The sequence below is a fragment of the Oncorhynchus gorbuscha genome, linkage group LG18 (genome assembly GCF_021184085.1).
Source record: "Oncorhynchus gorbuscha isolate QuinsamMale2020 ecotype Even-year linkage group LG18, OgorEven_v1.0, whole genome shotgun sequence".
In the NCBI taxonomy this organism is placed as follows: Eukaryota; Metazoa; Chordata; class Actinopteri; order Salmoniformes; family Salmonidae; genus Oncorhynchus; species Oncorhynchus gorbuscha.
The window spans coordinates 81,833,688-81,859,217 of record NC_060190.1 but is presented as its reverse complement, the minus strand read 5'-3'; the positions used below and the strand labels follow the sequence as shown (position 1 = coordinate 81,859,217).

The 25,530-nt window shown below is 45.2% G+C and overlaps 1 protein-coding gene across 1 annotated transcript in view; it reads right to left on the bottom strand.

Moving 5' to 3' along the window:
• The window catches only part of LOC124004219 (dual specificity protein phosphatase 6-like), a 56,234-nt gene extending 35,366 nt beyond the window's left edge, over positions 1-20,868 (bottom strand). Inside the window, exons 1-2 of the mRNA XM_046312983.1 lie at positions 20,083-20,868; positions 15,785-16,216 (exon numbers count right to left, since the gene is read on the bottom strand). Coding sequence (XP_046168939.1) covers positions 15,785-16,216; positions 20,083-20,491 — 841 coding nt within the window. The 5' untranslated portion in view covers positions 20,492-20,868. The remainder of the gene's footprint in view (positions 1-15,784; positions 16,217-20,082) is intronic.
• Positions 20,869-25,530: the final 4,662 nt, after the last annotated feature.

Sequence of the window (25,530 nt, the reverse complement as noted above, 5' to 3'; positions counted from 1 at the left end):
TTGGGAGCAATTTTCAAATGCCTGAAGGTACCACGTTCATCTGTACAAACAATAGTAAGCAAGTATTAACACCATGGGACTACGCAGCCGTCATACCGCTCAGGAAGGAGACTCGTTCTGTCTCCTAGAGATGAACGTACTTTGGTACAAAAAGTGCAAATCAATCCCAGAACAACAGCAAAGGACCTTGTGAAGATGCTGGAGGAAACAGGTACAAAAGTATCTATATCCACAATAAAATTAGTCCTATATCGACATAACCTGAAAGGCCGCTCAGCAATGAAGAAGCCACTGCTCCAAAGCCATAAAAAAGCCAGACTATGGTTTGCAAATGAACATGGGGACAAAGATTGTACTTTTTGGAGAAATGTGCTCTGGTCTGATGAAACAAAAATAGAACTGTTCGGCCATAATGACCATCGTTATGTTAGGAAGATAAGGGGGAGGCTTGCAAGCCGAAGAACACCATCCCAACCGTGAAGCACGGAGATGCAGCATCATGTTGTGGGGGTGCTTTGCTGCAGGAGGGACTGGTGCACTTCACAAAATAGATTTTATCATGAGGGAGGAAATTATGTGGATATATTGAAGCTACATCTCAAGACACCAGGCCCATATTAAAAGTTAGTATACAAATTTTGACCAGGGCCCATTTTTAAAAGTAGTGCATTTGGGACATAGTCATTGATATAGATGATCCATTATTCACAACCTAGATGTTGTTCCTGGGTTTTATCTGGTGCAACACTCTGCACTATCAAGCCATTAGTGCTTCAAAGGATATTGCAAAGTAAGTCAGTCCCACTCTCTTTCAACCCCTACTCCTTCCTTCCCTCCCAGACCATTAGTCCTCATCCATCAAACTCAGATTTGTCCGTCGGACTGACAGTTGGTGAAGAGTGATTCATCACTCCAGAGAACGCGTTTCCACTGCTCCAGAGTCCAATGGTGGCGGGATTTACACCACTCCAGTTGACGCTTGGCATTGCGCATGGTGATCTGAGGCTTGTGTGCGGCTGCTCGGCCTTGGAAACCCATCTCATGAAGCTCCCGACAAACAGTTATTGCGCTGACGTGCTTCCAGAGGCAGTTTGCAACTCGGTAGCGAGTGTTGCAACCGAGGACAGACATTTGTTACGAGCAACACGTTTCAGCACTCAGTGGCCCCGTTCTGTGAGCTTGTGTGGCCTACCACTTCGTGGCTGAGCTGTTGTTGCTCTGAGACGTTTCCACTTCACAATAACAGCACTTACAGTTAACCGGGGCAGCTCCAGCACGGAAGACATTTGACAAATTGACTTGTTGGAAAAGTGCTACCCTATGATGGTGGCACATTGAAAGTCACTGAGCTCTTCAGAAAAGGTCATTCCACTGCCAATGTTTGTCTATGGAGATTGCATGGCAGTGTGCTCGATTTTATACACCTATCAGCAACGGATGTGGCTGAAATAGCCAAATACACTAATTTGAAGGGGTGTCCCGATACTTTTGTACATATAGTGTATATAAATTAACTCTAGTGTGTCTAGACAAATACAGACAGTAGAACTAATGGAGTCTAGTCAGGAAAAACTCTGGTTCCTTTTAGTGTATAACTAGGAGCTAGATGTTTAAACTTGGGTTCCTTCTAGTGTCTAACTAAGACCTGGAGGTTTAAACTCTGGTTCCTTCTAGTGTATAACTTTGAGCTAGATGTTTAAACTCTGGTTCCTTCTAGTGTATAACTAGGAGCTAGATGTTTAAACTCTGGTTCCTTCTAGTGTCTATCTAAGACCTGGAGGTTTAAACTCTGGTTCCTTCTAGTGTATAACTAGGAGCTAGATGTTTAAACTCTGGTTCCTTCTAGTGTCTAACTAAGACCTGGAGGTTTAAACTCTGGTTCCTTCTAATGTATAACTAGGAGCTAGATGTTTAAACTTTGGTTCCTTGTAGTGTATAACTAGGAGCTAGATGTTTAAACTCTGGTTCCTTCTAGTGTATAACTAGGAGCTAGATGTTTAAACTCTGGTTCCTTGTAGTGTATAACTAGGAGCTAGATGTTTAAACTCTGGTTCCTTCTAGTGTATAACTAGGAGCTAGATGTTTAAACTCTGGTTTCTTCTAGTGTCTAACCGCCCCAATAGGTTCACTGACGACGCAATCGCCATCACACTGCACACTGCCCTATCCAATCTGGACATGAGGAATACCTATGTAAGAATGCTATTCATCGATTACAGTGCAGCATTTAACACCATAGTACCCTCCAAACTCATCATTACCCTGGGTCTCGACCCCGCCCTGTGCAACTGGGTCCTGGACATCCTGACGGGCCAGGACCCAGTTGGTGAGGGTAAGTTTACCTACCCCAAGGTGGTGAGGGTAGGTAACAACATCTCCACCCGCGCTGATCCTCAACACTGGGGCCCCACAAGTGACGGCCCTGAATTTTTCTGAACCGTCTCAGTGCAGCTCCTTCCAATAGGGCGCTTTCCCTTTAATTCCCAATTAAATAGCCAGTATCAGCTGCGCAAAAGTGGGGTTGTGATGGAGACGTGATGAGGATGTGTTCAACCCTCAGTTCCGAAGCTTCTCTATTCCGTTTGTTTTGTTGCCGTTAAACGTGTGTTTTGTAGCCTAAGAGAGTTTACCCAGGATCGGATCCACTCTTTGCGTCCCTGGACTACACCTCTCCGTTCTTCGTGGCCTTTCTCCGCTGGAGATCTATTGGCGGATTGGATTGTCTGACTGACCGACTGACTACCACCTTTTTGTATACGGTATTTCATTTGTTTGGATGTGATGTATACTGTGATTTGTGTAGTTAGTGGTAGTTGAGGACTTAATTAAGAGTTGATCCGCTTTAAGGTTCTGTGGTAAAGTAATTGTTATATTGATTGTATGTTTAATACTGGGTTTACGCTACACGGAACGAACGGACAAACATCGCGTGACAAAAGTCACTTGAGTTCACTGAACTCCTTTACCGGGCAGGACTCTTTTTAGGCCCGAGGTACAGGACATTTCTGGAGGAACCAGAACTCATTGTGATATTATTATATATGTGTGTAATCATTGTTGTTGCTAATACAACCCACGCAACAGAATATAATTGTTTTTGAAGTTCTTTTCAATGTTTTAAGGGTTTATGAAAAGTTTATTTCCATCCTGACTTTTACATACGTCCTTTGTATTGGTGTAGACTTGACGGACCAGATGGGACTCATTCCCACCCAAACTAAAAGGAGAAACTAATGTTTTCTCTGGTAGGCACAACCTACCTGGCACCCCTATAAATAATAACCTCAAGTCAAAACCGTTACATAAAAAATGGCACCCCAGATGGGACAGCTCAACATTGAGAACTAACCAAAGCAAATATTTTGTGTGGAATTAAAACAATGGATTCACCCCAAGATAATGTGCTCATCCATGTCATACCTGTCAATGGGAATACACAGGGCCATTCTGACCATCAAGCTGACAATACAAATCATAATGTGAATGGAGATAATGGAGTTGATTTGGGCCAGAGCCCTGGGAATCTGAATGCCCGGCCTGAGCCACAGGCCACAGGAGGTCTAACCAGTTACTCACTTATTGACATGGATCTGTGTGGAAGTACTGAGCTAGTCCTCCCTCTGACACCCAACCTTCCTCCATTGTCTGGTTTATCTCCAGAGGTTGTAGTCTTACAACTTCAAGGTGACATCCTTGATATTCGTCGGACTCAACAACATCTCCAAACTCTTATCCACCATAAATTCAAATGTCTGAGGGAAGAGCAACAACAGAGTGCCATGGAATTCAGAAACTCACTGAGCACTCTAACCCACACGCTGACAGAGCTCAGTGAGAGTGGAAGACGGGAAATGACTGGTGCCATGGACAGGCAGTTTGACTACCAACGAAACCAACTCACTGCCACTCTCCAATGGCGCCTGCAACATCACCACACTGAGGTCCTCAAGGACGTTAATTCTGTTTTTTCTCCCATGGTTAACACTGTAGACCACTTGCAGACAGAGCTCTCTAATTGTGTTAAAATGTTGGATGACGTGTCTGTGGACATGGCCTCCATTAGGCACAACTCCTTACACAGAGTTTCCCTGGTGTCCACTTCAGTTCAGACCACTGAGGGCCAAGCTGGCACCTCTGAACAGCCAAGACCAGGCCATGCTGCAGCCACCCCTTGCAGGATGCAATCCACCATGCATCCTGGTGTTCATTTTCATTGTCCGATAACGCCCTCCCCCTCTACTTCCTCAATCCCTCCTAGCTCGTTTGTTCATGGTGATTTGAGTAGACGTCATGTGGGGGCGATGCCCATTAAATTGCAATTTCCCACCTTTGGGAAAAAAGATGACAGTCCTGATCCGCTAATGTATCTAGAAAGATGTCGTGACTTTCTTGCCCTCAATCCCCTGGCTGACGAAGAACTCCTTGCCACATTGAGGAATGTGTTGCATGGGACAGCTCGAGACTGGTGGGATGTGGCACGTCTCACCACTACCTCCTGGGCTGACTTTGAGGCCAAGTTTTCCTCTGCATTTCTATCTGAGGACTACACAGATGAATTGGCAGACAGAGTCAGAAATCGAGTACAAGGAGAGAAAGAGAGTATCCGTGACTTTGCATACGGTTACCACTCCCTGTGCAGAAGGTGGAAACCTGGCATTGAGGAGGAAGAGGTCATTAAATTGATCTTGAAGAACATCAACCCACTACTAGCCAGTCAACTCCGAGAACGAGTCACCACTGTCGATGGACTGGTTCGCTTGGGACAGCAGTTTGAGAAGGACAGAGAATGCCAACAGCAATATGACCAGAGAAAGAAACAGACACCCAAACAGTTACCCAAGACAGACCCTCAACAACAGCCAGAGTCTCCAGCCAAGACCCCTCTCATGTTTTGTTGGAGATGTAGCCAAAAGGGACATTCTTCAGCTACATGTCCAAGACCGTATCAAGTAAACCCTTCCAGAAACCACAAATCACAACAGGCCAACACACCTAACTCTCTTCGCAGCAATGACCATCCTTCTCTGGGTGCTTTAACCAGAGCTGAAACCCCAAGAGTCACTGCCTACGCCCCCATCGACATCCCCTTCCTTTCAGTTAATACCGCACCAACTGGTGTTACCCCTGTCCATAGGCCCATGGACAGGAAGAGCCATCTTGGATACCGGGTCATCCTACACACTGCTCAATGAGAAACTGTGGAAGGAGGTTAACGGTCCACAATACAACTTGAAGCCGTGGACAGAAGGTCCACTCTATCTGGCTGATGGTGAGGCTAGACGACCCCTTGGATGGAGTGAGGTAGAGTTCCGCCTGTGTAACCGCTCCTATATGATTCCTTCTGTTATCCTACAAACCAGGAACCTTGCTTTTCCTGTCGTGTTGGGAATTGATTTCATGTACTTCAGTGGTGTCCAGATTGATATCGCACACAATTGCTACTGGTTTCCATACAATCCGAGCGAGAAGCATTTCTTCCAATCAGAAGCTATGAAGTTACATGATTGGGGTTCAAATGTGGCAGTCTTCTCTGCCATTGCTCCGGTACCACTAACCCTCGATAATCCTTCTGACGATCTCCTTTTACAGGCTGTGAGAAGAGCTCAGCTGGAACAGCCAGAGGAGTTAAGGCTGTTGGAACAGCTGCAGAATAATGCTGATGTATGTACTTCAAAGCTGGGACGCACCAGGCTCCTGAAGCACAAAATATTCCTTACACAGGAAATGCCGATCAAGCAAAAGCCATATCGTTTGTCCCCAGCGAAGCTAATCATCCAAAAGGGACTCATAAATGATATGTTAACACAAGATATAATAGAACGTTCCTCCTCTCCCTGGGCTGCTCCTGTTGTCCTCATCCCAAAAAAGACTGGTGGTCTTAGATTTTGTGTGGACTATAGGAAGACCAACAATGTTTCCCAGACTGATGCCTATCCTCTTCCTACCATCCATGAGATCCTGGAGTCATTGTCTGGCGCTGTTGTGTTCACTACCCTTGACCTCAATAGTGGTTATTGGCAGGTTGAGATGGACCAGGAAAGCAAGGACAAGACTGCGTTTGTCTGTGCCGAGGGCTTGTTTTCCTTTAAGGTGATGCCCTTTGGATTAAAGAATGCCCCTGCCACTTTCCAAAGACTCATGGAGATTGCGTTAGGTGAGCTCAAAGGGAAGATCTGTTTCGTCTACCTGGACGATATAATTATCTACTCTCAGAACAGAGAAAGACACTTTCAAGATCTTCAAGCAGTGTTGGACAAGCTAAGAGAAGCTGGTCTGACCTTAAATATGAAGAAGAGCAACTTCTGCCAAACCTCCCTGAAGTTCCTTGGCCATATTGTGTCTTTCGACGGCATTCATGTGGATTCTGAAAAGACAAAGGCTGTACAAGACTTCCCTGTGCCAACCACACTCAAGGCCCTTCAACGGTTCCTTGGTATGGCTGGATGGTACCATCGGTTTGTGTCGAACTTCTCCCAGGTGGCAGAACCCCTCAACGCGTTGAAGCGAAAAGGAGCGAAATTCCAATGGACGGCAGAGTGCCAGACCTCCTTTGAAACCCTGAAACGACATCTCGTCACACCTCCCATTTTAGGTCATCCCAACTTTGATTGCCCTTTTGTTGTTTACACTGATGCAAGTGATGTTGGACTTGGTGCTGTCCTAGTCCAACAGACTGGACTTGGCACTGAAGAAGTGCTAGCGTTCGCCAGTCGGACATTGAATGGAGCAGAACGGAACTACTCCACAACCGAGCAAGAGTGCCTTGCAGTTGTCTGGGCTTTGGAAAAGTGGAGGTACTACTTGGAGGGAAGACACTTCACTGTGGTCACTGACCATTCCTCCCTTGTGTGGGTGTTCAAGACCAACAAACCAAGCACCAGACTCATAAGATGGGCTCTACGGTTGCAAGAGTTCACATTTGCAGTGGAATACAGGAAAGGAAAATACAACACTGTTCCAGATGCCTTGTCCAGAGCTCCTACTTGTGATAACGGTGGCCCTGATCTTACATGTGCTACTGTCCTGTCAAGCAGTCGAGACTCGCCCAAAACAGACTTTCCCATCTCTGATGAGGCAATATGGAAAGCTCAACAGGATGATCCAGAAGTACAGGCTTTGTACCAGACTATCCTGGAAGATGGAGAAAAGATGGTCAATCCTACCACAAAGCTGACCATCATTGAAGATAAAGTCTACCGAGTCGTACAACTACCTCACAGAACACTCTACCAAATGTACATACCGGACACTCTACGCCTACAACTGCTTCAACATTTCCATGAAGACCCATTAGCTGGTCATTTGGGCAGGTTCAAAACCTACAAGCGGTTGCAAGCGTTACTCTACTGGCCACATCTGAGCATGGATGTGAAGTCACACATCCGAAATTGTCAGGTTTGTCAAATGTACAAACCAGAAGGTAGAAAGCCTGCTGGCAAGTTGCAGCAAACGGTGGTTACCCGACCTTGGGAAATGTTAGGAGTGGATTTGATGGGTCCATTTCCTAGAAGCTCCAATCAGAATGTGTACATACTTGTTTTTGTTGATTACTATTCAAAGTGGGTGGAACTCTTTTCCCTGCGTCAGGCCACAGCAAGGACCGTCTCTAACATCCTTACGAAAGAGATCCTGACTCGCTGGGGAGTGCCTGATTACATCCTGTCTGATCGAGGTTCCCAATTTGTCTCTGATCTCTTTGAGGAGACCTGCCAAAGATGGAACCTGAGGCAGAAGTTGACCACGGCCTATCACCCACAGACCAATCTCACTGAGAGAGTAAATCGAACCTTGAAGACAATGATTGCTTCCTATGTAGGGACCCAGCACAAACACTGGGACAAGCACCTTCATGAGTTTCGATTTGCCCTGAATTCTGCTGTGCAAGAGTCCACTGGAGTCACACCTGCAGAGCTGAACCTAAGTCGTCCTCTCCGAGGACCCTTGGATATGGTGCTACAGCCCCAGCAGCTTACTCCAGACGCTGCTTGCTATGACCAGGTAGGCCATCTCCATGACTTGAGAGCTCTTGTCTCAAAGAACATGATCCAGGCTCGACTCAAGCAGAAGAGAAATTATGATAAGAACAGACGAGACATGCAGTTCCAGCTTCGTGATCGGGTGTGGCTTCGCTCTCATCCTTACTCGAAAGCTGAACAATTCTTCTCGGCCAAGCTCGCTCCTAAATGGCAAGGACCATATAGGATTGTGGAGCAGATGGGCCCTTTGAACTACCGAGTGGTGAAAGAGGACACAGGTGAAGATATGCGCATCGTCCATGTCTCACGCCTTAAGGCCTGTTACCCCTCGGCTGAGGAATTGGAGGCGATTGAGCGCCGCAAGGTCCTGGATATCTTTGAAGAGGATAGTGAGGATACTTTTCTCGGATTCCCAGACCCAGAAGTCTCGCACCTTAAGGCCTGTGACTCCTCAGCTGAGGAGCGTGAGCTCCAAAAAGTAATGAATCTTTTTGTAGAGGAAAGTGATGAGGAGACCTTTCTCGGTTTCCCCGACCAAGATGTGCCTTCCAGGGCAATGGTCGGCTTTTTCCAGGGGAGGGGGTGTGTGACGGCCCTGAATTTTTCTGAACCGTCTCAGTGCAGCTCCTTCCAATAGGGCGCTTTCCCTTTAATTCCCAATTAAATAGCCAGTATCAGCTGCGCAAAAGTGGGGTTGTGATGGAGACGTGCATGAGGATGTGTTCAACCCTCAGTTCCGAAGCTTCTCTATTCCGTTTGTTTTGTTGCCGTTAAACGTGTGTTTTGTAGCCTAAGAGAGTTTACCCAGGATCGGATCCACTCTTTGCGTCCCTGGACTACACCTCTCCGTTCTTCGTGGCCTTTCTCCGCTGGAGATCTATTGGCGGATTGGATTGTCTGACTGACCGACTGACTACCACCTTTTTGTATACGGTATTTCATTTGTTTGGATGTGATGTATACTGTGATTTGTGTAGTTAGTGGTAGTTGAGGACTTAATTAAGAGTTGATCCGCTTTAAGGTTCTGTGGTAAAGTAATTGTTATATTGATTGTATGTTTAATACTGGGTTTACGCTACACGGAACGAACGGACAAACATCGCGTGACAAAAGTCACTTGAGTTCACTGAACTCCTTTACCGGGCAGGACTCTTTTTAGGCCCGAGGTACAGGACATTTCTGGAGGAACCAGAACTCATTGTGATATTATTATATATGTGTGTAATCATTGTTGTTGCTAATACAACCCACGCAACAGAATATAATTGTTTTTGAAGTTCTTTTCAATGTTTTAAGGGTTTATGAAAAGTTTATTTCCATCCTGACTTTTACATACGTCCTTTGTATTGGTGTAGACTTGACGGACCAGATGGGACTCATTCCCACCCAAACTAAAAGGAGAAACTAATGTTTTCTCTGGTAGGCACAACCTACCTGGCACCCCTATAAATAATAACCTCAAGTCAAAACCGTTGCATCCTGTCGGGCTGTATCACCGCCTGGTACGGCAACTGCTCCGCCCACAACCGTAAGGCTCTCCAGAGGGTAGTGAGGTCTGCACAACGCATCACCGGGGGCAAACTACCTGCCCTCCAGGACACCTACACCACCCGATGCCACAGGAAGGCCAAAAAGATCATCAAGGACAACAACCACCCGAGCCACTGCCTGTTCACCCTGCTATCATCCAGAAGGTGAGGTCAGTACAGGTGCATCAAAGCAGAGACCGAGAGACTGAAAAACAGCTTCTATCTCAAGGCCATCAGACTGTTAAACATCTATCACTAACATTGAGTGGCTGCTGCCAACATACTGACTCACCTCCAGCCACTTTAATAATGGAAAAATGTATGTAATCAATTTATCACTAGCCACTTTATATTATATAATGTTTAAATACCCTACATTACTCATCTCATATGTGTATGCTGTACTCTATACCATCTACTGCATCATGTTTAAATACCCTACATTACTCATCTCATATGTGTATGCTGTACTCTATACCATCTACTGCATCTTGCCATCTTGATATAATGTATCACTAGCCACTTTAGCCAATGCCACTTTATATAATGTTTACATATCCTACATTACTCATCTCATCTGTATATACTGTACTCTATACCATCTACTGCATCTTGCCTATGCCATTCGGCCATCACTCATTCATATATTTTTATGTACATATTCGTATTCATTCCTTTACACTTGTGTGTGTATAAGGTAGTTGTTGTGAAATTGTTAAATTACTTGTTAGATATTACTGCACGGTCGGAACTAGAAGCACAAGCATTTAGCTACACTCGCATTAACATCTGCTAACCATGTGTATGTGACCATTAACATCTGCTAACCATGTGACCAATAACATCTGCTAACCATGTGACCATTAACATCTGCTAACCTTGTGTATGTGACCATTAACATCTGCTAACCATGTGACCAATAACATCTGCTAACCATGTGCATGTGACCATTAACATCTGCTAACCATGTGACCAATAACATCTGCTAACCATGTGACCAGTAACATCTGCTAACCTTGTGTATGTGACCATTAACATCTGCTAACCATGTGACCATTAACATCTGCTAACCTTGTGTATGTGACCATTAACATCTGCTAACCATGTGACCAATAACATCTGCTAACCATGTGTATGTGACCATTAACATCTGCTAACCATGTGACCATTAACATCTGCTAACCATGTGTATGTGACCAATAACATCTGCTAACCATGTGTATGTGACCATTAACATCTGCTAACCATGTGACCATTAACATCTGCTAACCATGTGCATGTGACCAATAACATCTGCTAACCATATGTATGTGACCAATACATTTGATTTGATTTGAGTGTAGCTAACTGTCCCTAACTAACTAACAAACACGCCCTAACTAACAGGCCCCTAACTAACAAACAGGTCCTAACAAACTAACAGGCCCAAAGTAACTAACAGGCCCAAAGCAACAAACAGGCCCAAAGCAACAAACAGGCCCAAAGTAACTAACAGGTCCAAAGTAACTAACAGGCCCTAAGTAACTAACAGGCCCTAAGTAACTAACAGGCCCTAAGTAACTAACAGGCCCAAAGCAACAAACAGGCCCAAAGTAACTAACAGGCCCAAAGTAACTAACAGGCCCTAAGTAACTAACAGGCCCAAAGCAACAAACAGGCCCAAAGTAACTAACAGGCCCAAAGTAACTAACAGGCCCAAAGTAACTAACAGGCCCAAAGCAACAAACAGGCCCAAAGTAACTAACAGGTAACTAACAGGCCCAAAGTAACTAACAGGCCCAAAGCAACAAACAGGCCCAAAGTAACTAACAGGCCCTAACTAACTAACAGGCCCAAAGTATCTAACAGGCCCAAAGTAACTAACAGGCCCTTTTCTAACTAACAGGCCCAAAGTAACTAACAGGCCCAAAGTAACTAACAGGCCCTTTTCTAACTAACAGGCCCAAAGTAACTAACAGGCCCAAAGTGACTAACACGCCCAAAGTAACTAACAGGCCCAAAGCAACAAACAGGCCCAAAGGATGTCATAAGGTGAATGCGCCAATTTGTAAGTCGCTCTGGATAAGAGCGTCTGCTAAATGACTTAAATGTAAATGTAAAGTAACAAACAGGCCCAAAGTAACTAACAGGCTCAAAGTAACTAACAGGCCCAAAGTAACTAACAGGCTCAAAGTAACTAACAGGCCCAAAGCAACAAACAGGCCCAAAGTAACTATCAGGCCCAAAGTAACTAACAACAGGCCCAAAGTAACTAACAGGCCCAAAGTAACTAACAGGCCCTAACTAACTAACAGGCCCAAAGTAACTAACATGCCCAAAGTAACTAACAGGCCCAAAGTAACTAACAGGCCCTAACTAACTAACAGGCCCAAAGTAACTAACAGGCCCAAAGTAACTAACAGGCCCAAAGTAACTAACAGGCCCTAACTAACTAACTAACAGGCCCAAAGTAACTAACAGGCCCTAACTAACTAACAGGCCCAAAGTAACTAACAGGCCCTAACTAACTACAGTAGCTTTACATATTTCCCTAAAAGTGGAACAGCAATCCCTGCTACCACACATTCCAGCGATTGACCAAGACCCTCAAACTCTGACTCGAACCCTTTCACATGTCATAGTGGGTTTCTTAACTGTGGCACTTTCAAAACAAACACGGCTCAGGATATATTCCAGAGCCAAACCAAAATTCCACATTCCCATGAAGCTGATGAGGGGAATACCCTGGGTATTCGTCTAGTTGTAGGCTGATTAATTAAATACTGAAACTAACCACAAATAGTCTGGTCTGAAATACTGAAATAGTCCTAAGTAAATATTACAAAACAAACCTCTCTGTTATAATTCTTTCACTACTTTATACCAGAGCCCTATTCCCTATATAGTGCATTACTTTATACCAGAGCCCTATTCCCTATATAGTGAATTACTTTAGACCAGGGCCCTATTCCCTATATAGTGGTACTACTTTAGACCAGAGCCCTATTCCCGATATAGTGCACTACTATAGACCAGAGCCCTATTCCCTATATAGTGCACTACTATAGACCCGAGCCCTATTCCCTATATAGTGCACTACTATAGACCAGAACCCTATTCCCTAAATAGTGGTACTATAGACCAGAGCCCTATTCCCTATATAGAGCACTACTTTAGACCAGAGCCCTATTCCCTATATAGTGCACTACTATAGACCAGAGCCCTATTCCCTATATAGTGCACTATTTTATACCAGAGCCCTATTCCCTATATAGTGCACTACTTTAGACCAGAGCCCTATTCCCTATATAGTGCACTACTTTATACCAGAGCCCTATTCCCAATATAGTGGTACTAGTATAGACCAGAGCCCTATTCACTATATAGTGCACTACTTTTCAAGTCATGGAGGTTAAACTAATTCAAGGTTCAACTGTATTTCTTCACTGTTTCCACGGACGTTTTTATCTTGCATTTATATTTTAGTTACCGAGCTGCCGCTCTTATCCAGCGCGAATTACAGGAGCAATTAGGGCTAAGTGCCTTGCTCAAGGGTACAGACAGACTTTTCACCGAGTTACCTCAGTGAATCGAACCAGCAACCTTTCAGTTACTGGCCCAACGCTATGAACCCCTAGCCATCCATCATTCATCAGCCAAACAACCCTAGTTATCCATCATTCATTACAAAGTAACATGCAGACCAGACTGAGAACGTGCGTCTGCCATCGCGCGCATGCCGACTTTGTCCTCCCAGACGAGATCAGGACACGCAGGTTGAAATGTCAAAATGAACTCTGAACCAACTATATTAATTTGGGGACAGGTCGATAAGTAATAAACATTGATTGGAATTTAGCTAGCTTGCTGTTGTCCTAGGATATAAACATCAGGTTGTTATTTTACCTGAAATGCACAAGGTCCTCTACTCCGACAATTAATCCACAGATAAAAGGGTCAACCTAGTTTGTTTCTAGTAATCTCTCCTCCTTCAGGCTTCTTCTTCTTCTGTGGACTTTATATGGCGGTTGGCAACCAACATTAAGGTGCATTACCACCATCAACTGGAATAGACCTCAGTTTATCTTTCAATCACCCACGTAGGTATACGCTCCTAAAAACCAATGAGGAGATGGGACAGGCGGGACTTGCAGTGCTCCAAGTGTCACAAATAGAACACATTTATATTTTTGCGCCTGGCTAAGTAGACGCTCGTTGACGCATACGAGTAGCGTGGGTGCAACAATTGTATTAATTGTGGATCCCCATTAGTTCCTGCCAAGGCAGCAGCTTCTCTTCCTGGGGTTTATTATGGATCCCCATTAGTTTCTGCCAAGGCAGCAGCTACTCTTCCTGGGGTTTATTATGGATTCCCATTAGTTCCTGCCAAGGCAGCAGCTTCTCTTCCTGTGGTTTATTTTGGATCCCCATTAGTTCCTGCCAAGGCAGCAGCTACTCTTCCTGGGGTTTATTATGGATCCCCATTAGTTCCTGCCAAGGCAGCAGCTACTCTTCCTGGGGTTTATTATGGATCCCCATTAGTTCCTGCCAAGGCAGCAGCTACTCTTCCTGGGATTTATTATGGATCCCCATTAGTTCCTGCCAAGGCAGCAGCTACTCTTCCTGTGGTTTATTTTGGATCCCCATTAGTTCCTGCCAAGGCAGCAGCTACTCTTCCTGGGGTTTATTATGGATCCCCATTAGTTCCTGCCAAGACAGCAGCTACTCTTCCTGTGGTTTATTATGGATCCCCATTAGTTCCTGTCAAGGCAGCAGCTACTCTTCCTGGGGTTTATTATGGATCCCCATTAGTTCCTGCGAGGCAGCAGCTACTCTTCCTGGGGTTTATTATGGATCCCCATTAGTTCCTGCAGGCAGCAGCTACTCATCCTGGGGTTTATTATGGATCCCCATTAGTTCCTGCCAAGGCAGCAGCTACTCTTCCTATGGTCCAGCAAAATTAAGGCAGATCAATAACATTTCATTCCTGACAGACTAAGTGTGTGCCCTCAGGCCTCTACTCTACTACCACATATCTATAACACAAGATCCATGTGTGTATGGTACGTATGTTATCGTGTGTTTGTATGCATGTGTCTATGTCTATGTTTGTGTTGCTTCACAATTCTGCTGTTCCATAAGCTGTATTTTTTGTGTTTTTTCAAATCGAATAGAATAACGTTTGTGTTAATTTTGCAACGCTCGCACATGCGAGGGCGGTGGTGGGTGGTGTGGTCAACAAGTAAGTCTATCCTTCATTATTCAGTCTTCACAGTGTTCAAGGTGACCTGTCCTACTTAATTCTCAATGGTTCTCTAAATGACCTGGCCTACTTCATTCACAGTGGTTCTCTAAATGTCCTGGCCTACTTCATTCACAGTGGTTCTCTAAATGACCTGGCCTATTTCATTCACAGTGGTTCTCTAAATGACCTGGCCTATTTCATTCACAGTGGTTCTCTAAATGACCTGGCCTACTTCATTCACAATGGTTCTCTAAATGACCTGGCCTACTTCATTCACAGTGGTTCTCTAAATTACCTGGCCTACTTCATTCACAGTGGTTCTCTAAATGACCTGGCCTACTTCATTCACAATGGTTCTCTAAATGACCTGGCCTACTTCATTCACAGTGGTTCTCTAAATGTCCTGGCCTACTTCATTCACAGTGGTTCTCTAAATTACCTGGCCCACTTCATTCACAGTGGTTCTCTAAATTACCTGGCCTACTTCATTCACAGATTCCCTTCTGTTGTATAATGAGTGTGCTAGAAACCTGTTGGCCAACTTTTGATGAGTTAATTAAAGGCCCACACTGTGATTTGATGATATAATCCCTCCAACGCTAGAGCGGCTCAGATCAAGTCATGACTCATAGCGTTCATGGTGTGAAATGAGGCGTGTAGCAGGAAATACCACAAACCGCTCAGAAAGAGATCCAGAGTTGTTTCTTAAAGGATGATGCGTCTGAGGCTTGTTAGCTTAAGTTGCTGACTCATACGTCTATACTATATATGTTTTGAGTTATAAGCTTTGTTATTGTACTTGTACATCTATGTTTTAAGCAATGAGACAGCTCGTTTGACTCAGCCAACAACTTAATGAATCTATCGCTGCCTAATTGAGTTTTATAGTTATATAACCTGAATGTTGGTGGGATGAGCTGAGGAAACAATTTTTCAAATGAATCAACTCTGACCTGGGTTCATAAAACATTACGCAAACGAACATTACAACACAAGACAAGAATGCAAAGACTCTGAACTCCACCTGATCTGAGCCGGCTACTGCCACAACTCACCAATGAAAGAAATGGCCTCTGGGAAAAACTGCGAGAGGTTTTGGCTCCAGTGATCGGAGATGGGGATCTGTTTGTACTTGAAGTCTCCGTCGTGTTCAAACATGTTGGGCAGGTTGGGCGTGACGTTCAGGATGTACTTAATATTATACTTCCCCAGGATGTCCAGATTGGTGGAGTCTTTGGCACAGCCCAGGTAGAGGTATGGTAAGATCTGGACCGGGAAGGCAGGCTGGTTGTTGGGGAGAGGGCTGCCCTCGGACTCGGTGGCGCTGACAGGTTCCCTGTCCGATGACTCCCCATCAGAACAGTCAGAGCTGATCCTCAGCCCCCCCAGCCCCAGGACGGACGCAGGCGGGGAACTGCTGGGGCAGGAACAGTCAAGGTTGATCTCACAGTGTTCTGGGTAGTCTGTCTGGAACTTGTTGAATCCACCTGGAAACAACAACGGAGACGTTTTAGAATCAAATCAAATAGAACAGAAGAGAACTGTTGGAAAGAAGAAAAGAGACGTTTTAGAATAGAATCAAATCAAATAGAATCAAATAGAACAGAAGTGAACTGTTGGAAAGAAGAAAAGAGACGTTTTAGAATAGAATCAAATCAAATAGAATCAAATAGAACAGAAGTGAACTGTTGGAAAGAAGAAAAGAGACGTTTTAGAATAGAATCAAATCAAATAGAATCAAATAGAACAGAAGAGAACTGCTGGAAAGAACAGGAACACAGATGGGTCAGAATCACAATATGAGAAAGGTTCTGTGACACGTCATTCCAGCGATTCTATAAATACAATACAGCGAAATTAGAAGAGATTATAGCTTTATTGTCCAATGTGCAAATTGGAATATCGTCTGTGTGTGTGATAAATGATAGCATGAACAGAGATCTACCAGAATACTGACCGAAAGCTGTGAACAGCATGTACCAATTCAAAATGGCAAAACAAACTCCAAGAACAACCAGATACTATTTATATGTGCTAGACAGGAAACGGAAACGGGCCTACTTCCTACATGACGGTAAAATAAATGTATACTGTATACGTTAGCACATTAAACCCTATAACACAATAATAAACCCATCTCAAACACTGATGTTTTGGGAATGGGATTACTGTACATCCCATGTTTCCACTCCTTCAACATTTCATAGGCCCGGTTCCCCAAAAACGTCTTAAGGTTAAGCTGGGGCGGCAGGGTAGCCTAGTGGTTAGAGCGTTGGACTAGTTGCAAGTTCAAATCCCCGAGCTGACAAGGTACAAATCTGTCGTTCTGCCCCTAAACAGGCAGTTAACCCACTGTTCACAGGCCGTCATTGAAAATAAGAATTTGTTCTTAACTGACTTGCCTAGTAAAATAAAGGTAAAATAATTAAAAAATAAAAGCTAATCATTAGAAAGTTCATAGGAGCATCGTTAAATCTCCGAGCTGTTTTCCAAAAAAGCCTGGTTAGTAACGTTGCACTTGAAAACGCCCGCGTCAGACCGCTGGTAGAACAGCTAAATGTATCGTTAAAACACCGCGCGTCACTTAATACACGGAACATCTCCGCTAAACGTGGATTCACACGGTTTATCCGCTATGACCGCCATAACTTTAGAACAAAGTTGACTACCAATTGAAAGTTGCCCAAGTCTTTACAAATAAGCGACATATAAAAGGGATGCTTCAAATGAATAAACCTGAGATGAAAGCATTAACATGTAAATGCAGTAGGCTATACATTTAAATCATATTGAATTACATTGCATGTTAAATCAATTGAGTTCTACATTGCTACTTGTAGGCTACTGTCTGTAATTTGTCTCAATATATTTTATGAAATTTTGCCTAACGTGCGCAATAATGTGCCAAATTTAGATTTTCGTTTCATTATTATAGGGTACGCGTTAGAATAAGCCGCGTGCAATCATACGTGATAATATCTTTCTAGGAACTGATCCGTCGTCAGTATTGTGGAATAATTATAATGTTACGGTAAGATTTAAATGGAGAAAACTGATCCGAGAGCAGTGTAGAGGGAAAACATTAGTTCACAGATAGTAGTTTGTTCGTTAACTAGTTAACATTATTTTTTATTTTTTTTACCTTTATTTAACTAGGCAGTTAAGAACAAATTCTTATTTTCACAGCTGGGGTTTAGTAAGGCAAGGAGTCATTTACCAGTTAATGCTATGGCAAATTAGTTAGGTTACTAATGTTTGCTCATTTCATGTTGTAACGTTAGCTAGATAACATTAGCCGTCGGACTTTATTAGCAAGCTAATTTTCACACCATAAACTAAATGATTTGATCAGTAAAGTTGGCTAATATTGCTCAACATTTCTCTGGCTAGCTAGCGGAGAATTCGATCCAGCTAGCAAGATACTTGAAATACTCGTTCCACCACACTTTCTCCCTCACCTCAAACTTTCCAAATGTCAGTTGTTTTTCGGTTACAGCTCATGAAGTACGCTTTATCATGTTGTAACCTTCTCACCTACCGTTACCTCGTTGTTATCGTTCAGGGGACATGCTGTTGTAACCTTCTCACCAAACGTTACCTGTTCATTATCGTTCAGGGGACGCGCTGCTGTAACCTTCTCCCCTAACGTTACCTCGTTGTTATCGTTCAGGGGACAGGCTGCTGTAACCTTCTCACCTAACGTTACCTCGTTATCGTTCAGGGGACAGGCTGCTGTAACCTTCTCACCTACCGTTACCTCGTTGTTATCGTTCAGGGGACAGGCTGCTGTAACCTTCTCACCTAACGTTACCTCGTTATCGTTCAGGGGACGCGCTGCTGTAACCTTCTCACCTAACGTTACCTCGTTGTTATCGTTCAGGGGACAGGCTGCTGTAACCTTCTCACCTAACGTTACCTGTTCATTATCGTTCAGGGGACGCGCTGCTGTAACCTTCTGTTCATTATCGTTCAGGGGACGCGCTGTTAACCTTCTCACCTAACGTTACCTCGTTGTTATCGTTCAGGGGACGTGCTGCTGTAACCTTCTCACCTAACGTTACCTCGTTGTTATCGTTCATGGGACAGGCTGTTGTAACCTTCTCCCCTACCGTTACCTTGTTGTTATCGTTCAGGGGACAGGCTGCTGTAACCTTCTCACCTACCGTTACCTCGTTGTTATCGTTCAGGGGACAGGCTACTGTAACCTTCTCACCTACCGTTACCTGTTCATTATCGTTCAGGGGACGTGCTGTTGTAACCTTCTCACCAAACGTTACCTGTTCATTATCGTTCAGGGGACAGGCTGTTGTAACCTTCTCCCCTACCGTTACCTCGTTGTTATCGTTCAGGGGACAGGCTGTTGTAACCTTCTCACCTACCGTTACCTCGTTGTTATCGTTCAGGGGACGCGCTGCTGTAACCTTCTCACCTAACGTTACCTCGTTGTTATCGTTCAGGGGACGTGCTGCTGTAACTGACAAGCTGCCTTTCCAGAGGCTCGCTGATTCTGTAACTAGTCAGTTGGTTGCCTCTTTCTTCAGCTGCGCTGCATTCTGTTGTTATGTGAACGATTGGCTGAGCCTTGGACACAGCCAGTATTGCTCTGCCCACTACCCCAAAAGTGTTATCATTGGATCTACACAAATCACGTAGGTCACCTATTTTGGATTCAAAATGGCGAATTTCACTGAAAGTTGACTAGTTTGCATCCCTGGTTATTTAAGACAAAGATTAGGAATTAGGTTAAAGGGTTGGGGTTAACTAAAAGGGTTAAGGTTAGAGTTAGGAGAAAGGTTAGCTAACATGCTAAGAAGTTGCAAAGTAGCTAATATTGCATGTGATGAGATTCGAACACACAACCTTTGGGTTGCTAGACGTTATCTGCCCGACCTACCACCCTCCTTTCATTTTTGCCTTTAGCAACCTCTTGTCTTATGTAACCATACCAAACATAATATATCAAAGGAAATGTAAATCCAGACACTGAATTTAGTATGTTACGTCTAGTCTATGAGACCAGGCTGAGGAATAGAACATAGTTTGGGCTATAGTGGATTCGTAGGCTAACAGGTAGTCTAGAACAGAATATATTATACACTCTTAGAACATAAAGGGTTATAAAAGGGTTATTTGACTGTCCCCATAGGAGAACACTTTTTCGTTCCATGTAGAACCCTCTTTAAAAAAGGTTCAACATGGAACCCAAAGGGGATTGGAATCAAAAGGATTCTCTAAAGGGTTATCCTTTGGGAATAACGAAAAATCATTTCGTTCGAGACTGCACCTTTTTTCCAAGAGTGTAGAATAGAATACGGAAATATCACAATTAAAGAGCAAAGAAGCGAACTCTCACCTTCCAGGTAAAAAGCCTTGGAGCCGTCATCCCGGAGCTTTTGCAGCAGCAAGCCGAGGACAGAGCTCACCAGCCCGGTCTCCTGCCAGTCCGTAGTGGCCTCGTCGTAGAGAAGAATCATGTCCGTTTTGCACCGCTTTACGAATGTCTCCTTATCCTCGTTGTTAGGAATGATGGACCTGATCGGTAGATTCCCCTTCTTTAGTCTCCGCAGCATCAAACCGGGAATCGCCAGATTGATGGCCGACTCTATGTGTGAAGATTCGTAGAGCTCGTGCGATCGGCAGTCCAGCAGCAGTAGCGAGCTCACCCCGAGCCCGGACTCAAGTTCCTCTTGAAGCCATTCCACACTTTTACTCGACATCATCTCTGTCACGACCCGGGAACCCTTCCAAAGAGTAATTTTCATTAGGGAAATATAGATGCGGCTCTTTGCACTAACACGCCGGCCAAAAATAATAATCACGGCGCTAAACTTCTACTCGTGTGGATATGGACAGAACCACGTCCGTCCGCTCTGATCCCGGTCGTCCCACGATACAGCAGCAGCTCACCCGGACTGGTAGACGGAATCAACACACAACCGGGCTTCACAACACATTAACGATATTCTCTCAGACCGTTTGATACTGCGTCCCATTACTGAAAAGACCCTTTAGGCTAAGTGTTGTCTGGTTTTATAAATCTGATCAAAATGTGGCTTCCAGGTGAATCATAACTACAGCACATTATTTTTGGACATTTGCCTTTCGACCGCCTCCCGTGTGTCATTTCCAGTAACCGCTATGAGAGGCAGACCGAAGTAAAAGGAGTATGCAGACCGGAGGGTATGTCACTGAAGGAGAAGGAGGAGTTGGGGAACGGTTAAAGACGCAGCGCACAGCGGAGTGGAAAGTGTTTCGGACATCATGTTCCCTCTCGCCACTTGAATAGCACACAAAATGGCCTAAAATATGTGCCTGATACTTAATTCAACCTGTTCGGATTCCGGGGAAACTGGAGAAGTCTCTTGGGATCTCCGAATGCATAATTTGCATAATTGCGTAGAGAAACATTTCGGGCAACCTCTGGCACAGAGGCAATTATTCCATGCCAATGTACCATCCATGATTGGTTAGGCTGGACACTGGACCATAACAATACAATTAGCTAAGATTGTCCCTTCTAAACATTCACATACATGCCTTTCAGATTGCAATAGGCCTATAATAATGAGATTAGAAACAAAGGACAATGGGTAATTGACTCGGTTGGTTCCTCTTTAACAGATCTGCCACTTTCCCTCTCTTCCCTCCCCTCTATCTCTCACCCCTCCCTGCCCTCTCTCTCTCACCCCTCCCTCCCCTCTCTCACCCCTCCCTCTCCTCTATCTCTCACCCCTCCCTGCCCTCTCTCTCTCACCCCTCCCTGCCCTCTCTCACCCCTCCCTCCCCTCTCTCACCCCCTCCCTCTCCTCTATCTCTCACCCCTCCCTGCCCTCTCTCTCTCACCCCTCCCTGCCCTCTCTCACCCCTCCCTCCCTCTGTCTCTCACCCCCTGACTCCCCTCTCTCACCCCTCCCTCCCCCTCTCTCTGACTCCCTCTCTCACCCCCTCCCTCCCCCTCTCTCTCACCCCCTCCCTCTGTCTCTCACCCCTGACTCCCCTCTCTCACCCCCTCCCTCCCCTCTATCTCTCACCCCCTCCCTCCCCTCTCTCTCTCACACCCCTCCCTCCCCTTTCCCTCACCCCCTCCCTCCCCTCTCTCTCACCCCCTCCCTCTGTCTCTCACCCCCTGACTCCCTCTCTCACCCCCTTCCTCCCCTTTCCCTCACCCCCTCCCTCCCCTCTCTCTCAACCTCCTCCCTCCCATCTCTCTCACCCCTCCCTCCCTCCCCCCTCCCTCACTCTCTCACCATCCCTCCCCTCTCTCTCTCACCATCCCTCCCCTCTCTCTCACCCCCTCCCTCCCCTCTCTCTCACCCCCCCTTCCTCCCCTCTCTCTCACCCCCTCCCTCCCCTCTCTCTCACCCCCTCCCTCCCCTCTCTCTCAACCTCCCTCCCCTCTCTCTCAACCTCCCTCCCCTCTCTCGCTCACCCCCTCCCTCCCCTCTCTCTCTCACCCCCTCCCTCCCCTCTCTCTCACCCCTCTCTCTCTCTCACCCACCCGACCTGAGAAGACTAGTCATTATGAATGGACCGCCCTGATTGAAAGAAAAAAATTATCTCATGGTTGATAAAATCCTATAGTGAAATCTGAAATTAACTTGTCGTTGACCACAATATTACATTCTATTCAATTCTATTTTTTTTAAATTACCTTTATTTAACCAGGCAAGTCAGTTAAGAACAAATTCTTATTTTCAATGACGGCCTGGGAACAGTGGGTTAACTGCCTGTTCAGGGGCAGAACGACAGATTTGTACCTTGTCGGCTCAGGGGTTTGAACTTGCAACTTTCTGGTTACTAGTCTAACGCTCTAACCACTAGGCTACCCTGCCACCGTAACAATGTATTTACAAAGAAGTTACATATTTGACAAGTACAGTGTTATGACTTTTCTACTCATTTGGACGTCTAAGTAGCAGTTGTAGCTCACATCCAGCGGTGAAGAGAGAAAGGTTTGTTTTTACACTCACAGCTACAGGACAGAAGGCATAGAGACTGTTTTTACACTCACAGCTACAGGACAGAAGGCATAGAGACTGTTTTTACACACACAGCTACAGGACAGAAGGCATAGAGACTGTTTTTACACACACAGCTACAGGACAGAAGGCATAGAGACTGTTTTTACACTCACAGCTACAGGACAGAAGGCATAGAGACTGTTTTTACACTCACAGCTGCAGGACAGAAGGCATAGAGACTGTTTTTACACTCACAGCTACAGGACAGAAGGCATAGAGACTGTTTTTACACTCACAGCTACAGGACAGAAGGCATAGAGACTGTTTTTACACTCACAGCTACAGGACAGAAGGCATAGAGACTGTTTTTACACACACAGCTGCAGGACAGAAGGCATAGAGACTGTTTTTACACTCACAGCTACAGGACAGAAGGCATAGAGACTGTTTTTACACTCACAGCTGCAGGACAGAAGGCATAGAGACTGTTTTTACACACACAGCTGCATGACTGAAGGCATAGAGACTGTTTTTACACTCACAGCTGCAGGACAGAAGGCATAGAGAGCCACTGGCAGCAGACAATGCCTCTTTATCCCTCGGTCCCAATGACTTAACATTTACTTCAGACTCTGACAGCTAACTCTTGTGTTTCCATCCCTCTCTTCCCAAACCCCCCCTCCATGAACAATAAGTTACAGACTTACCCACTGAGCGCTGAAGCTACTAGCTACTGTTAGCCTCTCAACAACGAGTTACAGACTTACCCACTGAGCACTGAAGCTACTAGCTACTGTTAGCCTCTCAACAGTAAGTTACAGACTTACCCACTGAGCACTGACGCTACTAGCTACTGTTAGCATCTCAACAGTAAGTTACAGATTTAGCCCTGGCTAAATGTACATACCAAGAAGAATTGTACAGAATCTTGTTCAATTACCTTTGGGTTTTTGGGAATGATTTGAATCTGTTTGTCCTGTCGTAGGGCAAGGAGTTTCTCCTGTAATAGTGCCAGGAGTTTGTCTTGACCATGTGATTGGACCAAGAAAACAAAAACAGGTCTTAGTTAGACGCTAGAAGGAACCAGAGTTTAAACCTCCGGGTCTTAGTTATACACTAGAAGGGCCCAGAGTTTAAACCTCCGGGTCTTAGTTAGACGCTAGAAGGGCCCAGAGTTTAAACCTCCGGGTCTTAGTTAGACGCTAGAAGGAACCAGAATTTTCCCTGAACAGACTCCATTAGTTCTGCTGTGTTTTTGTCTAGACACAGTAGAATTTAGGCAGTAGAATGGCCTTACTGAAGAGATCAATGACTTTCAACATGGCACCGTCATAGGATGCCACCTTTCCAACAAGTCAATTCATCAAATGTATTTCCTGCTGGAGCTGCCACGGTTAACTGTAAGTGCTGTTATTGTGAAGTGGAAACGTCTTGGAGCAACAACGGCTCAGCCACGAAGTGATAGGCCACACAAGCTCACAGAACGGGGCCACCGAGTGCTGAAACGTGTAGCTCGTAACAAATGTCTGTCCTCGGTTGCAACACTCACTACTGAGTTCCAAACTGCCTCTGGAAGCAACTCCAGCACAATAACTTTTCATTGTGGAGCTTCATGAAATGGGTTTCCATGGCCGAGCAGCCGCACACAAGCCTAAGATCACCATGCACAATGCCAAGTGTCGGCTGGAGTGGTGTAAAGCTCAGTGGACTCAGTGGAAACGCGTGGTGGAATGATGAATCACGCTTCACCATCTGGCAGTCCGACAGACAAATCTGGGTTTGGGTAATACATTAACTAATGTACACCCCTACAGAAAACCAAACACAGATCCCACAACTTCACTGGAAGTTCCTCTGTCTGCAGTTGGACTGACTAGCCCCTTTATCAGTAAAGTCCCTGCAGTTGGACTGACTATCCCCTTTATCAGTAAAGTCTCTGCAGTTGGACTGACTAGCCCCTTTATCAGTAAAGTCCCTGCAGTTGGACTGACTATCCCCTTTATCAGTAAAGTCCCTGCAGTTGGACTGACTAGCCCCTTTATCAGTAAAGTCCCTGCAGTTGGACTGACTAGCCCCTTTATCAGTAAAGTCCCTGCAGTTGGACTGACTATCCCCTTTATCAGTAAAGTCCCTGCAGTTGGACTGACTATCCCCTTTATCAGTAAAGTCTCTGCAGTTGGACTGACTATCCCCTTTATCAGTAAAGTCCCTGCAGTTGGACTGACTATCCCCTTTATCAGTAAAGTCCCTGCAGTTGGACTGACTATCCCCTTTATCAGTAAAGTCCCTGCAGTTGGACTGACTAGCCCCTTTATCAGTAAAGTCCCTGCAGTTGGACTGACTAGCCCCTTTATCAGTAAAGTCCCTGCAGTTGGACTGACTATCCCCTTTATCAGTAAAGTCCCTGCAGTTGGACTGACTAGCCCCTTTATCAGTAAAGTCTCTGCAGTTGGACTGACTAGCCCCTTTATCAGTAAAGTCTCTGCAGTTGGACTGACTAGCCCCTTTATCAGTAAAGTCTCTGCAGTTGGACTGACTATCCCCTTTATCAGTAAAGTCCCTGCAGTTGGACTGACTAGCCCCTTTATCAGTAAAGTCTCTGCAGTTGGACTGACTAGCCCCTTTATCAGTAAAGTCTCTGCAGTTGGACTGACTAGCCCCTTTATCAGTAAAGTCCCTGCAGTTGGACTGACTAGCCCCTTTATCAGTAAAGTCTCTGCAGTTGGACTGACTATACCCTTTATCAGTAAAGTCTCTGCAGTTGGACTGGCTAGCCCCTTTATCAGTAAAGTCCCTGCAGTTGGACTGACTAGCCCCTTTATCAGTAAAGTCCCTGCAGT